This window comes from Kogia breviceps, chromosome 12 (genome assembly GCF_026419965.1).
Source record: "Kogia breviceps isolate mKogBre1 chromosome 12, mKogBre1 haplotype 1, whole genome shotgun sequence".
NCBI classification, from domain to species: Eukaryota; Metazoa; Chordata; class Mammalia; order Artiodactyla; family Physeteridae; genus Kogia; species Kogia breviceps.
The window spans coordinates 315,669-330,541 of record NC_081321.1 but is presented as its reverse complement, the minus strand read 5'-3'; the positions used below and the strand labels follow the sequence as shown (position 1 = coordinate 330,541).

Below are 14,873 nucleotides of genomic sequence, written 5' to 3'. Positions count from 1 at the left end.
GGTACTTGGGCTCTCGCTGGCGTGGTCACATCCCAGGAAAGCTGCTGCCCTTCGCCACATATGGGATTCCAAAGAGACAGGAAGGCCCAGAGCACGTGTGTGTTCCCTGGATGCTCTCCAAAAAATTAAACAAAGGCAAAAGGCCACAGAAAGCATCTGTGTACAACAATTCTCACAAAGAGTGAACTGGAAAGATCTAGCAATACCGATCTGGGAATTAAGCATTTCAGCCAAGGAGTGCAATTCAGTACAATCATTCTTGCAAATTCCAGTTATTTCTCACCTCTTCCGACTGGCTGGTCTTTCTCCTCTTCCCAGCACCGTCCAAGTCCTTTTCCTTCTTGTCCTGCACCAAGAGCAGAGGGAAAGCGCATTCCTCTAGTCACTGCACTGTGCCATTAGTTCTGCAGCTGGAGGGAAAACCCTTCCACTGACCTTGGGAGAGCGCTTCCGGGAAATGGTCTGCCCCAGTTTGCTTAGGAAGGAGACGGGGGATTTCGTGCTGGCGGCCAGGACGGCCCTCTCCTCAGCGTTCAGGTCCAAGGCGCCTGTGGGCAGAAACCAGCAGTGTCCGAGGACAGCCCTGAGGGCACCTCCTTGCAGGAGGCTCTCGGAACCTCAGGAAGCTCTGAGGGTTCGTGTGCTCTGAACCCGGTAGCAACTCCACAGAGAAAATGCACACGGAGCCCTGGACGCTGGGCCTTCTCTTCTCCATCCATACAAACAAAACCAACGCTTGCCCCAATCCACTTCAGTCACAAAAACCTCCACTTTCGCTTTTCAGACGCTGCAATCTGCCTGTGCTTGCCGGTTGTAACAGAGTGCCGAAGCCTCACTTCAAGATGAAAAGTTCAGGTCGGGAGAGAAAGGGAGGGGCATCGGGGGGGGAGGAGACGGGACTCGGGTCATGGGTTCAGGGTATGCTTGTTGATGGCAGAGTTGTGCATGTCTGTTGTAAGAACTGCATCTCTAATGAGAGAAAGCCACAGATGTCTACAGATGTCTACAAGTACATGGGCTAGAAGCACTGGAGAACGGTACCTAAACTCTGTGGGTTCCAATGTTTTATTAGTAACAATAGTAATGTTGAAATAATAATTGAAACCTATAATACATTGCTAACGTTTGTTTAAGTGCTTCCATGCGCCAAACACTCTTCTTAGCGTATTACAGTCTAGCCATGTACATATTATCCCCACTTTACAGATGGGGAAACTGAGGCACAGGGAAGTTTAGTGATTTTAGGTGGAGGCAATGGGATGTAAACCAGGTCAGGTGCCATGGTCAACACTTGTAAGCATCGTGATGGAAACACTCAAAGGTAGGAGAAGAAAGAGAAGCCAGAGAAGGAACAGTTAACAGAAGAAAGAGAACGAAGCAAGTATAGTCCGGGATCACAGAAGCCAAGAGGAAGAGAGAATTTCAAGAGAAAGGACGTCATTCCAAGTGCTGAACAACGCAGAACAGCCAGGTACCCAAGAGGCGAGAGAGGAGGGAAGAATCTGCATCTGGTGATTCTTCACGACCACGGACAACAGTTTCGGCTGGGTTGCAAAGTGTCACAAAGATTAGGCAGTGAGGAAGTCCAGGCCACAGCAAAAGCACCCTTTCAAAAAGTCTGGTTCTGAGAGAAAGGGAACGAGGGCGGTGGAGTCAAGGACAACGTTCTAGACGAGAATGCTCATGGCCTCCACAACTGCAGGTTTGCTGAGCAAGACCTGGGTCAGAACGAGGGGCTGCCAACAGTGCAGAGAAGCGGGTACTGGAAGAAGGGGCATGGGGGAAGGAGAGGCAGGGGAGCCACACGGCAGCACCCCGGGGGGCCCTTACCTCGGGAGGGGAGTGAGTCCCTGAACATCTCGTAGAACTGGCTCAGGTACATCACCATGGACAGCTTGTCCGGCTCCCCGACCGAGGCCATCTCTCTGCCTGTCATGATGGGAGAAATGCCCAGCTCCTTCTCAGCAATATCAAAGGCCAGCTGGTTATTCTTCTCCACATTCTGCTCATCCAAAGAATCAAAATCTCTGAGAAACAGGACGAGGAAAACGTGTCAAGATGGGCTGCTTGTCCCCAGACCAGAAAACACGGTATCACAGAGTCATCATTATTTCTTGGTCTTTCAGCTAAAATCCAGGGTGCAGGCCTCACTGAAATCGGAGAGCAAACCTGTCTCTCTCACTTCCGTCTCCCTCCTTTTACTAATGAAATGCAAATCATCCTCAGGGAGGAGAAAGGATTAACAATGTACCCATAAGAGGAAAGAGGGGAAAAATTGGAAAACATAACACTTTATCAATAACATAAAGTTCTTACTAAAACGTAAGCTCAAGAAAAGGAACTGTTTTTGTTAAGTTTCTCCTGTGCCCTGCGTGTGGTCTGCATGTATTAAACTCATGCTCAATAACAATAAAGGTCCTATTTGGATCAGGCTGTGTCTAAAGGCCGGGAACCATCACGCCCCGTGTCCTTTGGAGCCGACAAGCTGTTGAGGTACTAAGTCAGCTCTGGTGAATCTTACTCAGCCTTCCCCTCTAATTAAAAGGGAAATTCCAAAACTCCTCAAAAGATTTCTCCACTGCTAAATTTTCTGAGTTTTCCTAAGTATTTAGATTAACAAACATTTCCCATTTCCCACTGGGTTTCAGGCTTCTTGCTATTCAATCAAGTAAAGACTGACAGCACCGTTCTTTAGGTGATTTCAGATTAACTGGGAAGGACTTATTTTGTGTTAACCTGCTGACTCTGCAACCGTTTTTCATTTTTTAAACTCCTTTACGCTGTATGTTAAGCCTACTAAACTAGGCGTGGGGACTCATCCTGAGTGACGTCACGGCAGCTTAACCGGTGCCAAATTAGCTACTCACGGCTCTGTGCACCGTCAGGAGGAAACGCCCAGGCCCCCGGCAGCCTTCGGTCCATTCCCACAGGAGTGTGTCCCCTCCGCGCCTGGCTCCCTTCAGGGACTCCTTCCCTCCCACTTCTGTCCTGTCCTCCCTCTGGGCTTGCACTGACTTGCCTGGCCCTTCTCCTGAGCAATTCTGCGTCATCCACCGCAGTCATTCTCAGGCTGTCCCCTGCCCCCCAGAGGGGTCAGTAAGCCCTACTTCAACTCAATTTTCACCAGTCTCGGCATGAGCTAAGGGACAGGGGCACAGAGACCACTTCCGCTTATCAGGTACGTCAGCACCCCCACTCCTAAGCACTAGGTGAGGCCCCTTTCTTTTTTGTTTGTTTTTTTGTTTTGTTTTGTTTTGTTTTTTGTGTGTGGTACGCGGGTCTCTCACTGTTGCGGCCTCTCCCATTGCGGAGCACAGGCTCCGGACGCGCAGGCTCAGCGGCCACGGCTCATGGGCCCAGCCGCTCCACGGCATGTGGGATCCTCCCGGACCGGGCACGAACCTGTGTCCCCTGCATCAGCAGGCGGACTCTCAACCACTGCACCACCAGGGAAGCCCCGCTTTCTTTTATTAACATAAAAGAGAGCCAGATCTTTCAGGATTCCTTAAGTAATCATTAGAACAAAACAAATACACAAAAATGGGCCCCTAAGTGGACCTAATGATGAAAGGACAGACAGCCAAAATAATGCCACATGCTCTGCTCGTTTCTGAATCTTCTTGTTTGGCTTCCATGGTAACGAATGCCTACGGGGAAATCTGGGTGCACCGGTCACCACAGCTGACCTGGGTCATCCTGTCATACTAGTCTGCGTTTAGGTGAGTACAGAATGACCAAAAGAGGAAATGTCACCGCACAGGTGCGTAAGGCCACCTGAGTGTTAGGGGCGTAACAGAGCACGCTTGCAAAAAGTGCAAGAGACAAGAGACAAGGCCGACAAGCCCCAGTGAATGGAGGAAGTGCTTTGCTGGTAGTGACACACGTGCCTTCAGCCCACACTCCAGCCAGGCTTTCCTCGTGACCAGCAGCACTGGAGAGACAGCTGGCTGAACGCAGCGCTCAGCCTGAGGCCAAGAAACAGAGTTTTCCTTCATGTGATGTTAACAGGCCCGGGGGGTGTTATAACCAGTTTTCCACGTTTTGAGTGCTGAGACTTTACAAACAGCTAATAATTCCTGGGTTGAGCTACACAATGCCTAACAGACCCAGCTTTAAATATAACTATAAATCAAAATTAGTGACCGACTTCCAGAAGAAGTATCTTATATATATCTCGTTCTAGGAAAAGGTACAGAGTTTGGCCGCTCGGAAGCAGAGCACTCGCAAGTCCTGCGGGAATACAGATGAAGCAGAGTCTGGACTCACATCAGATCAGGGCGGTATCTGTGGATGATGGCACACAGGGCCAGGCCGCTCTTCCACGACATGGTGAGGTCCGTCACGTTCACCCCAGCGTAGCCATCTGTCTGCCGCTGGCACCAACCCAGCAGTTTGCTGGAACGAGCCACAGACTCTAAAACAACAACGTTATTATTGGAAGTGTGGTCACCTGGTAGCTTTGACAGAGAATCCACGTAACCAGGTTATGTGGATACTGAAGGCAAGGACAAAATAGTTGTCACTGGTTTTCAAAAGTAAGAACTTATTTAACTGGTATCATAAGAGTGGAATTTAATTTAATTTTTTTTTTTTTGGCTGTGCGGCACGACTTGTGGGATCTTAGTTCCCCAACCAGGGATCAAACCCGGGCCCACAGCAATGAAACTGCAGAGTCCTAACCACTGGACTGCCTGGGAATTCCCATGGAATTTATGGTAGACAAGAAACTACCAATTTATCCAGACTCTGAGGTCAACATCCACGCCCCAAGAGAATGACAGATCACAAGTGGGTGCTGTGGATCGTCTCACGCTGAAGCCCAGGGTCCCAGCCACTCTCCAGGACAGGGACGTACAGGGAAGGGTGCCACCTGCTGAGCTGTCACCCTCACACGTGGTGGCTCTAAGATTTCCCTGGAGAGCTGTCGGCAGGTGGCGGAGGAAACGCCTTCCCTTCAAAGTAACATTGGGAGCACCTCAGAAGAAACGTTCCATTCCACCTAGCAGCAAGTTAAACACTTGCTCTCATACTTTCCAAGGTACCGAGCAATCTGCCAAGTGAAGAAACTTTGCAGGACCACACAGGCAAGGCCAAGGACGCCAGACCAGGCCAGGTTTGGCACTCAGTATGACAAGTGGTCACATCTTGAAAAACTCAACACACAGACACACATACTGGGACGTTTCCCAGTCACTGATGTGTCTTCTAAAACGTGAAGAGCCTTTATAAAAAAACGTTTTTCATGATCACATCAGAAGAGCTCTGACATAGAACATTTATAAGAATCTGTGAACTCCTATTTGTGTCCAAGAAAGTCTGTTCCTTACCTTAAGCAGCTGAAAACACTTAACCTTATACTAAGCCATTTGTACATAACAAATTTGTGAACATAACAAAATAAAAACTGCATATCTAAAAATCCCATTTCACTTCAGTCTTTCAGGGAAAATGTATCCTGAAATGACACAGAGAACTACTGCTGGTGTCACCATCATAAGTCTCCTGGCTTCAGAAATTCACTTTATTCAGATGTCTCCCAAGTCTGTGTATCCACTGATCCAACATGTACTGGACGACTTCAATAGTCCAGGTTCTAGAATAACAGTGAATGAAGACACACTCTCTGGGCACTTCCCTGGTGGTCCAGTGGTTAGGACACCACTCTCTCACTGCCTAGGGCCCAGCTTCAATCCCTGGTCTGGGAACTAAGATCCTGCGAGCCATGCGGTGCGGCCATTAATAAATAAATAAATAAAAGACACACTCTCTCTGCTTTCAAGGAGATGACACCCCAGTGGAGGAAGATGAAAATGTTTTCAGCTGCCTGTTGGTGGTCACATCTGCCTTGATATCTCAACAGCACGTCAAATTCAAAATGTCCATGACAGAGCTCAAATCTTCTCAGCCGCGAGTCCTTGTTCAGACTCTGCCAGTGCTTGTGGCCCCGTAATGCTCTCGGCAGCCACTTCTGACGCCCCGCTGCATGCCAGGTGCTGCAGTGAACACCCCAACACGCCCTCGAGTCCTCGCAGCCAGCGTGAGGTGGGCATGGTTACCCCCACTTTGCACACATGGAAACCCAAGTTCAGAGACGCTATGTATGCTGTCAAGCCACATGCTTTACTGGACGCGGTCTCCCTTCTCATCCACAGCATCGACACCGGACCGGCCAGCCTGACCACTGGCACACTTCTCAACTACCTGCTCTGCCCCGGTGCCCTTCTCTGTCCCAGCTCACCTGCAGCTGGTCGGTTACTCTCCTTTCAAAGAACTCTTCAGGGGCCCGCACCGCACAGGCTCCGCCTCCATCACTGTGTCCTGCAGCCGTCGAGGTCCTCAGCTAAGAGGCCACTGCTTCTTCTGTAAAGCCTTCCCTCAAAACCTTGGTTTGCGTGTGTGCTCCCAAGTCCGCCCCCCCAACCTATCAACAGCGCTGTATCCGATTTCTCTTTAGACCCTCACGACACCTTAGACCAGGTTTCCCAGCCTCGACAGCACTGCTGCTTTAGGTAGTTGATCCTTTGCTGTGGGGCTGATTTGTGTACCACAGGGGGCAGAGCAGTAGTAACCCCCCCAGTCCTGACACCCAAAAAGGTCTCCAGACACGACCAAACGTCCCCTGGGGGCAAACCACCTCCAGTGAGAATCATGTACATGAGAGCCAGTACTGTGCACGCCAACAGCTCAGCCAATTACACAAAACGCTCTCGACGGCGGAAAGGCCATTTCATTACCAGGACTCACCATTGCGGGCCAATTTGGGGGTAGTTCGGGAATTCACGAGGTTCTCCATCTCCAGATGAATATCTTTTGTTTCTCCAGTATCATACAGATGGCGCACCTGGCAGGAAGTTTACAAGTTGTAAAGAAGGAAAATCACATACCAAGTAACAAATTCCCGACTGAGAGCACACTGACTGAAGTGGAAGGCTGGGGAAAGTGTAGTCAGGAGGTACAACGCCAACCTTAATCCTTTCTGGGATACGGTGGGTCACGTACACACAAATGCATGTGAACTGTAAGAACCTGTGCTCAGAGACAGCCACGGAGGGCCCTCGCACAGTCTCTGCTGGGCCATGACTGCTGCCCAGTGACAGCGGGTTTCCCCCTCAAACACGGAGGCCTAGATGTAAAGTAAATTAAAAATTACTCTAGAACACAGGCAAATACGTTGAATGGGCTGCTTTCTCAGCATTGTCGGGCTCCCTGGGAATACTATGCTTTGTAAAATGTCACTCCCAGCGCAGTAACAAGGCTTTAGACATTCTGAGTTGGCCGGCAGCGTCTTTTACTTGCAGAGGGTCTTATCTTTCCACGTTCTCTCCAGTGCCCAGTGCCGGCTGCCTGCACAACGACCCTGGGAGTAGCGGGGGTGGTGACCTCCGTGGCACAGACGGGGAAACAAGTTCAGGGAAGGTGAGCGGCGGCCCCCGGGTCACGGGGACCGGTGGCAGGGATGCAGGGACTTGCTGCACGTCCCGACTAGAGAACACGGGCTGAGCTCCTGCACCACCCACGGGAACCAGGAGACGGGACAGAGCCCTCCGGTCACCAGACAACCCGCTGCCCTAGCTGGTCCGTCTGCCGATGGCAGAGGCCTCCCTCAGCCAACCCAGGAAGACGTCTGCTTGGATTGTGAAGGAATGCTGTGTGCGCCTGCATTCACAGAGTCTGACTGGTCCCGACCGTGGCCTGGACACGGATGACGGGCTGGGGCACTTACCTGGCTTGGCCGGAGGAAGTTGACGTTCATGTTGGGGTATCTGGTGACGGGGTCTATGCTGTACTGGCTGAAGTTCTTGCTCACATTCTCGGGGGTGGTCTGAGGCAGCAACCTATAAATGCTTTCCCTGCAACAACGAACAACAGTGCGCTCAGAGAAGTGACAGCACCAGAAGCTCCTCTCTCTCCTTTGATAATATTTCGATTTTCTGACAGTCCAGGGTGGGACAAATCCTCCTCCTGGACGGGTGGCCTCCAGCCCCACATCAAGTCCTGGCTTCCCATCCCCACCATCTCACTGACCCCACAGGCACCAGACTGTTAGGGGCCAAGGAGAAGGGCAAGTCCACTGCTGTGGGCAGGGAGCCAAGCCTCGCTCTACTTTACTGCTGTGCTGTTTTAGCAAGTAGGCCAATGTTTAATTTTTAAGAAAATCACTGATGAGAAAAACTTGCCGCCAAATTTACCCAGAGTACCTGAGGTAACAGACTTAAAAAAAGGTATCGACCACTAATTTCATCCAGCAAACCTCTTTCTCTAGTTCTGGTCAAGGCACTTGTTCTTTATTAGCAAGCGAATCCGAGACCTTACCTCATCTGCAATTATCTGCTTCACAATATCTGACAGTTGAGAGTCCATGTTCACAAGCACTTTGTTGTTTTCCTTTGGATTCGAAGTCACTTTTAATTTCTTCTCTTATGTTAGTCCATCCCCTGCTACCACACTGATTTCATTAGTACAAGTTTCTCTAGTTTAAGGACAGGAAGATTAAATGCACTATTTTCATGTACTGGGTTGGCCAAAATGTGCCTTCGGTTTTAAGTAAAAACTAAAGACACATTTTTCATTTTCACCAAGAAATTTATTGAATGTATTTACCCCTTTGTTCCACTACCTTCTGCCATTTTTCAGACAACTTCATAATTCCATCTTCCCAAAACTTTTTACCTTTTTCAGCAAACAACTGTTCCAGGTGCCTTTTACAGTCTTCCAGGGAACTGAAATTTTTTCCATTAAGAGAATTTTGTAAAGAAAGGAATAAATGGAAATCCAAAGGTGCAATGTCTAGTGAAAACAGCAGATGAATCAGAACCTCCCAGCCAAGCTGTAACAGTTTTTTCCTGGTCATCAAAGAAACATGTGGTCTTGCGTTATCCTGATGGAAGATTATGTGTTTTCTGTTGACTAATTCCAGACGCTTTTCGTCGAGTGCCACTTTCAGTTGGTCTAACTGGGACCAGTACTTGTTGGAATTAATCGTTTCGTTTTCCAGAAGGAGCTCATGGTAGAGGATTCCCTTCCAATCCCACCATGTACACAACATCACCTTCTCTGGATGAAGACCGGCCTTTGGTGTGGTTGGTGGTGGTTCTTTTCACTTGCCCCACCATCTCTTCCATTCCACGTTATTGGACAGTATCCATTTCTCGTCACAATTTGTTTTAAAAACAGAAATTTTTGCTACATTTAAGTAGAGAATCGCATGCGGAAATACGGTCAAGAAGGTTTTTTTCGCTTAACTTATGGGGAACCCAAACATCAAAGCGATGAACATAACCAAGCTGGAGCAAATGATTTTCAGCGCTTGATTTGGATATTTTGAGTATGTTGGCTATCTCCTCGTGGTGTAACGTTGATTGTCCTCAATTGATATCTCGATTTGATCACTATCAACTTCAACTGGTCTACCCAATCGTGGAGCATCGTCCAGCAAGAAATCTCCAGCACAAAACTTTGCAAACCACCTTTGACATGTTCAATCAGTCACAGCACCTTCTCCATACACCGCACAAATCTTTTTTTGTGTTTCAGTTGTGCTTTTACCTTTCTAGAAATGATAAAGCATAATATGCTGAAAATGTTACTTTTTTTCTTCCATCTTCAATATTAAAATGGCTACACAAAAATTCACCAATTTTGATGTCCTTTTTTTTAATTTTAAAATTTTATTTTATTTGCTTATTTATTTTTGGCTGCGCTGGGTCTTCGTTGCTGCGCACAGGCTTTCTCTAGTTCTGGCGAGTGGGGGCTACTCTTTGTTGCAGCGTGTGGGCTTCTCATTGCGGTGGCTTCTCTTGTTGTGGAGCACGGGCTCTAGGCGCACAGGCTTCAGTAGTTGTGGCACGCAGGCTCAGTAGTTGTGGCTCGAGGGCTCTAGAGCACGCTCAGTAGTTGTGGTGCACAGGCTTAGTTGCTCTGTGGCATTTGGGATTTTCCCAGACCAGGGCTAGAACCCATGTCCCCTGCATTGGCAGGGGGATTCTTAACCACTGCGCCACCGGGGAAGTCCCAATGTCTTTTTTTAAATGCGGGCTGATATGACAGCTGTCACATACGATCTAACAAAATTGCTTCGAATGAAGTTAAAGACAACTAAGTGCTACTAGAGCCATCTTAGGGAAAAAAACCGAATGAACCTTCTGGCCAATCGAATATTTGTTCATGTAGCTGTCACAAAGGAATCAGAGAGTATCCTTCAATGTTACACAAAGATTCAGATATCATTCATCAGTAACAAATTTGATTTGAAAGGGATAAGAGAACATCACTTAGATTAGATAATCTTTAGGTTTCTATGATTTTATGAATACCTATATTGCTTTCTCTCTCCTAAATATAAAAACATCATTAATGAAGAAGGAAAAGAGAAACCTGAACTCTGCCTGAGGAGCAAACCACTGATCCTCCCATGTCACCGCAGAAAGACGCCCCTCTGGTTACCTCTCTGCCAGGACTTCCAAGGGGCTCCTTCCCAGAGACCAACTGCGCACCATCCAGGCCGAGTCCATAGCAGCTAGAAAGCCCCGGGCTATTCCTGTTCCCATTGGCCAAAAAGGCTACAGAAACAGAAAACAAAGAATTAACCTGAATTACCTTTTAAAAGAGGGAAACTAAACTAAGGAGGAGAGAAAGAGTTTGCTGTTGAAGAGCAGCTGTACCCTGCCCTTCCCTTCCGTACTTCACAACCTGCAGACGGGCAAGTCACAAAGCCTTCGGAACTGCCAACCACAGTGGCAAGCCTGGGCTCCCCGTGGCCTGGGGCCCTCCCCGCGACACCAGACCACGTGGCAGCGCAGACACTCGCTCCCCAGCTGGGACCCCAGAGCTGCCCCTCAGTGCGATGCCCCCTCGCCAGGCCTCCAACCCGAACTGCCACCTCCCCCTGCTCAGCACTCACCTCCAGAAGGCTATCCCCCACCAGGGCCACCAGCAGCTGGTGGCCACTGTGCTCCCGCACCAGGGCCGCGTTCTCAGAGGCGTACATGCACGTGAAGTCGAACATGGCCACGTCGGGCTGCCCGTAGTGGTTGATGGCAAAGTCCAGGGAGGGCAGCTGCTGCTGGGTGGAGAAGTCGGCCGCCTCCCGGGCATAGCTCAGCAGGGCCTCCTGGTCCACATTCTCCCGGGACAGCAGGAGCTCCGTGTCGGCGTAGTCCTGTCTCCAGAGGGAGAAGAGGCTCGATGGAAACGCCCGGGCAGGGGCGCAAGAGACCGCCGGCCGCAGCCATGCTGCACGTGCCACACGGAACCTAGTTCCGCAGCCTTCCCCTCCCTGTTCCAAAAGCAGTCTTCTATGCAAATTCAAAAGAAAAGGGGGGAGGCTGTTTCTAAAGGAACACAGGTTTTGCCGCCTAGAAACAGAGCCCCCGCTTTTCCATCTACTTGGAACCAGTCACGGCTTCTTCATTCTAGTCCACTCCACCTCCCGGAGTTGCTCTGAATACCAAATACAATGATTCAATGTGATGGTGCTCTGTAAACTGAAAAGCATTCATAGTTCAGGCTGCTATCAGCAGTCACCATCTTCTGGGCAGCAGCTGGACCTACACGGGACACTCAACCTTGCATAGCTCATCGAACCCCAAGGAAGAAACGGAAAGCTTCAGTGCCAGAGGGATGAGGAGGTGGGGACAATAGGAGTCCTGGGGGCCGGGAAGAAATACATTGAAAATGGAACAGAAGTCTTCAAAACAATACACAGGATTCTGAAAGGCCCCATAGGAATCCACCAACAAAGAAAAACAATGATGAGAGAAAAAGGGCTTTCCACAGAAAGGACTGAGAAACTCCTTTTCTGTTTTTGGAGGCTCCTGGCACACTGAGCCAAGTCTTTCTTCTCAAGTGGGACCTAAGCTTTCCAAGTGCCCCTGAAGGTACTTTCCGTTGGTACTACAAGACGTAAAAGCCAAACACAAATACTCAGGTTGGTCCCGGAAACTGTTTGTTCAACACTTAGTAAGTGGCCACCACGGGCTCTAAGTCTGAGCTTAGTCCCAAGGCGTAGCAATGGGTTCACTGGCTATTTCTTACTGATAGAGCATCCAACCAAATATATCTTGCTCATGCTTCTGGCAGAATGGGCCGTGCCCACTGCTCTGTCCTGTTCTCCTCACACGCATAAAGGGCCACGGGGCTGAGACACAGACACGAGGCCCACAAGCTCCCAGCTGCCAGCTCCCCAGCACCGCCTGCAGACAAGGCAGCACCATAACTCAGACCGAAGTCACCCAACTCTTCGTCATCCTGCAGAGACAAAGGACATCCTGAAATTCAGCCACCAGCCTGCGCTGGGAACTGCACAGGCCTGAATCACCGCAGCTGGTGCCTCTTCTCTCCACTCATCACACAGGGACAGTTAATTCTCAAATCCAGACCAACAAGACCAAGTAAGACTTAAGAAACTCTCCTTAAGGAACCATCCGCCTGTGGTTCTCTGAGTCCATATTCTGATCATCATCTCAGGGAATGTCATACAGTTAGTCATCTGCAAAAATGGCTTAGCTGGCCCTGGCTCTGGGTCAACAAGGGCCCTCATTGTCGGGCCATAAAGAGGTCCAAATATAGCCTGATTCAGGCACTGTAACCATACCTGCAGTAAAACCAGAACCGTTCTCAGGCTCCCATAAACACCAATTTTTGCTTCTTGGTCTAACTGCCTTCCCTCTATAAACCCCTCCCAAAAGATGACCTATTAACCAACCAATAATTGGTCATATATAGAACTCATCATAACCACAAACAGAACCACCTGAAATTAAAATGAATATTTATGCGTGAAATGCTGTCTGAGATTTGCTTTGCACAGCCCAAAGTGGGAGTGGGGAGTGGGCTGGGGTACTCCTGGGACAGTGCTGGCCACGTGCTGACAACCGCTAAGGCTGGATAACAGGCACTTCGGGGTTCATTACACACGTCTCTCCACTTTTGTTCGCGCTTGAAATTTTCCATAATAAAAGATTTTTTTTTAAGTTAAACTAAAAAACATCAGAGGAGTACAAAGTACATGGTCCCAGGAGATGAGTAAGGCACTCATTTTCATCCGCTTGCAGGAAAAAACTCATCAGACAATAAAATTCTTTCTCTTGGTAATCACATGACCCAGTACAACATAAAAAGAGGTTTAAAAGAAATCCGTGACTCACATGCAGTATCACCCCTTTGTCCAGTAAACTCTGCTTTTTGGCTGTCATGACAAAATAGTGTGTGTCATCCTTGTAGTAGACGATGTTCTCCAAATCGATCCCTGCAACAGAGAACAAACGTGCACCTAAGGGTCTGCTGAGATGAAGGTGGGTTAGGACAGCCAGAGAGACTGTACTGGCCCACAGAGGCCAGGGTTGTGGAACTCCAGACAGGGAAAGAGAAAATAAAGGCACGTGAGCCTGATCCTCACTTCCTGCACATTTGTTCACGAAAAGAGGGGGAGCTCTGGTTATCTCACACTGCTCTGCATTCACCTGACACCCTGTTATCCTAGCAACAGCAATCAATCAGAAGCAGAAACACAAGGATGGGAAGAAAGGAGAGGTTAACCTCCAGTAAGAGGGTCTGAGTCGGTTCTCAGGTTAAACCTCTCTGATGCTCGTCAAGGCAACAGGGGAATCACCTAGACTCTCACAGGCAGGATAGACAACTGGATGCCTGGAAGTAGAGTGCACTACTGGCTCTTTAATCCGATTAACCTGAAAAACAGATGCAGTGGGAAGAAACCATGTTCTTCCAGAAAATAGGTAAGTGGAATTTGCCACACATTTTTGTTGCAGCAAAATGTCTAAGTGAATCCATCTATTCACAAGCTATCATACAACAACCTCACTTCTATCTGGCATGTGGTTTACTTCAAAGCCAAACAAACTCAGGAAAAAGAAGACACACTCAACACCTAGAGTCACGTTCTCAACAAACCAGAGCTCCCCTCCCAACAGCCGACGGCGTCAGGCACCAGCATGCAGAGCCAGGCAGGGGGAAGGGCTGGAGGAGCAGCCCATCCCTGCAATGAGGACAAAGGACACCAGAGTAGGAGACAGAGACACAGAGAGCATGACGCTGAGAACGAAGCACGGGAGTGAGGAAGGAGCAGAGGGGCAAACAGCACAGCAGTAACACTGATGACCCCCCCCCCGACCAAACCCTCCGAGAGAAAGATCACAAGCGGTATTTAAATTTCTATCCTTTTTGCTGTGGAGGCACTGACACCAACCTGTGGCTTCCCTCAGTTCCTGGAAAAATTTTTGGTTGAATATAAAAGCCACACCACTGATCTCTTCCACTTTGGCTTCTGCTGTTGTATTTCGGTTAATAAAATTTGCTGTAATGGCAATGGCCAATTTGCCACGAAATTCTTTCCGACGAAATCCTGGAAGGAAAGGAATGTTCAGAGGTGGCAAAAGCTGGCTAAAGAAGGAAGATCACGTCACACAGGAGGGGTGCTGAGGAAGACATTAGGGGATATGGGGGATGGGAATCAATGGGAAGATTTTAGGGCAGCTCTCGTCTATCTGGAAATAAGGTGTTTACCTCCCAAAGACTGTAACAATGCAGGAAAGACGTCAAAGTCACCCACAACGAACATACTGCTAGAAATCTGACGGACCTGAACAGTACTCGGTACGAGGGGTTCCGTTTCATAAAAAGGGACACCGTCTGCTTTAATAACTTAGGTTTAATCCTGCAACGTTCCCTGCTCACGGGTGGCTTGTCTGCCTGTGCCCTGGAGAAGTGGCCCAGTACCAGCTGGCGGGGCGAAGGTGGGGCCTGCCGTTCACCTAGCCTAGGCGGCGCACGCGTGAGGATTCTCAGGAGCGGGGCCTCTGAAGACACAAGCTCTTGGCAGGCTTCCTCCACATGGCGCAGGTGAAGGAGAGAGGAGC

The 14,873-nt window shown here is 49.1% G+C and overlaps 1 protein-coding gene across 37 annotated transcripts in view; it reads right to left on the bottom strand.

The window, feature by feature from the left end:
- MICAL3 (microtubule associated monooxygenase, calponin and LIM domain containing 3) overlaps nucleotides 1–14,873 on the bottom strand; it is a 187,304-nt gene that overhangs the window by 79,089 nt on the left and 93,342 nt on the right. For all 37 annotated transcript variants that reach the window (XR_009338531.2, XR_010835705.1, XR_010835706.1 and 34 more), the window contains 10 exons: nucleotides 14,204–14,359; nucleotides 13,146–13,246; nucleotides 10,901–11,158; nucleotides 10,444–10,559; nucleotides 7,724–7,850; nucleotides 6,745–6,841; nucleotides 4,267–4,414; nucleotides 1,831–2,027; nucleotides 436–548; nucleotides 284–346 (listed from right to left, as the gene is read on the bottom strand). Coding sequence is in view for 34 of the 37 variants with exons in the window: in XM_067008364.1 (XP_066864465.1) it covers nucleotides 284–346; nucleotides 436–548; nucleotides 1,831–2,027; nucleotides 4,267–4,414; nucleotides 6,745–6,841; nucleotides 7,724–7,850; nucleotides 10,444–10,559; nucleotides 10,901–11,158; nucleotides 13,146–13,246; nucleotides 14,204–14,359 (1,376 nt within the window). In the remaining 3 variants the exon portion in view is untranslated. The remainder of the gene's footprint in view (nucleotides 1–283; nucleotides 347–435; nucleotides 549–1,830; nucleotides 2,028–4,266; nucleotides 4,415–6,744; nucleotides 6,842–7,723; nucleotides 7,851–10,443; nucleotides 10,560–10,900; nucleotides 11,159–13,145; nucleotides 13,247–14,203; nucleotides 14,360–14,873) is intronic.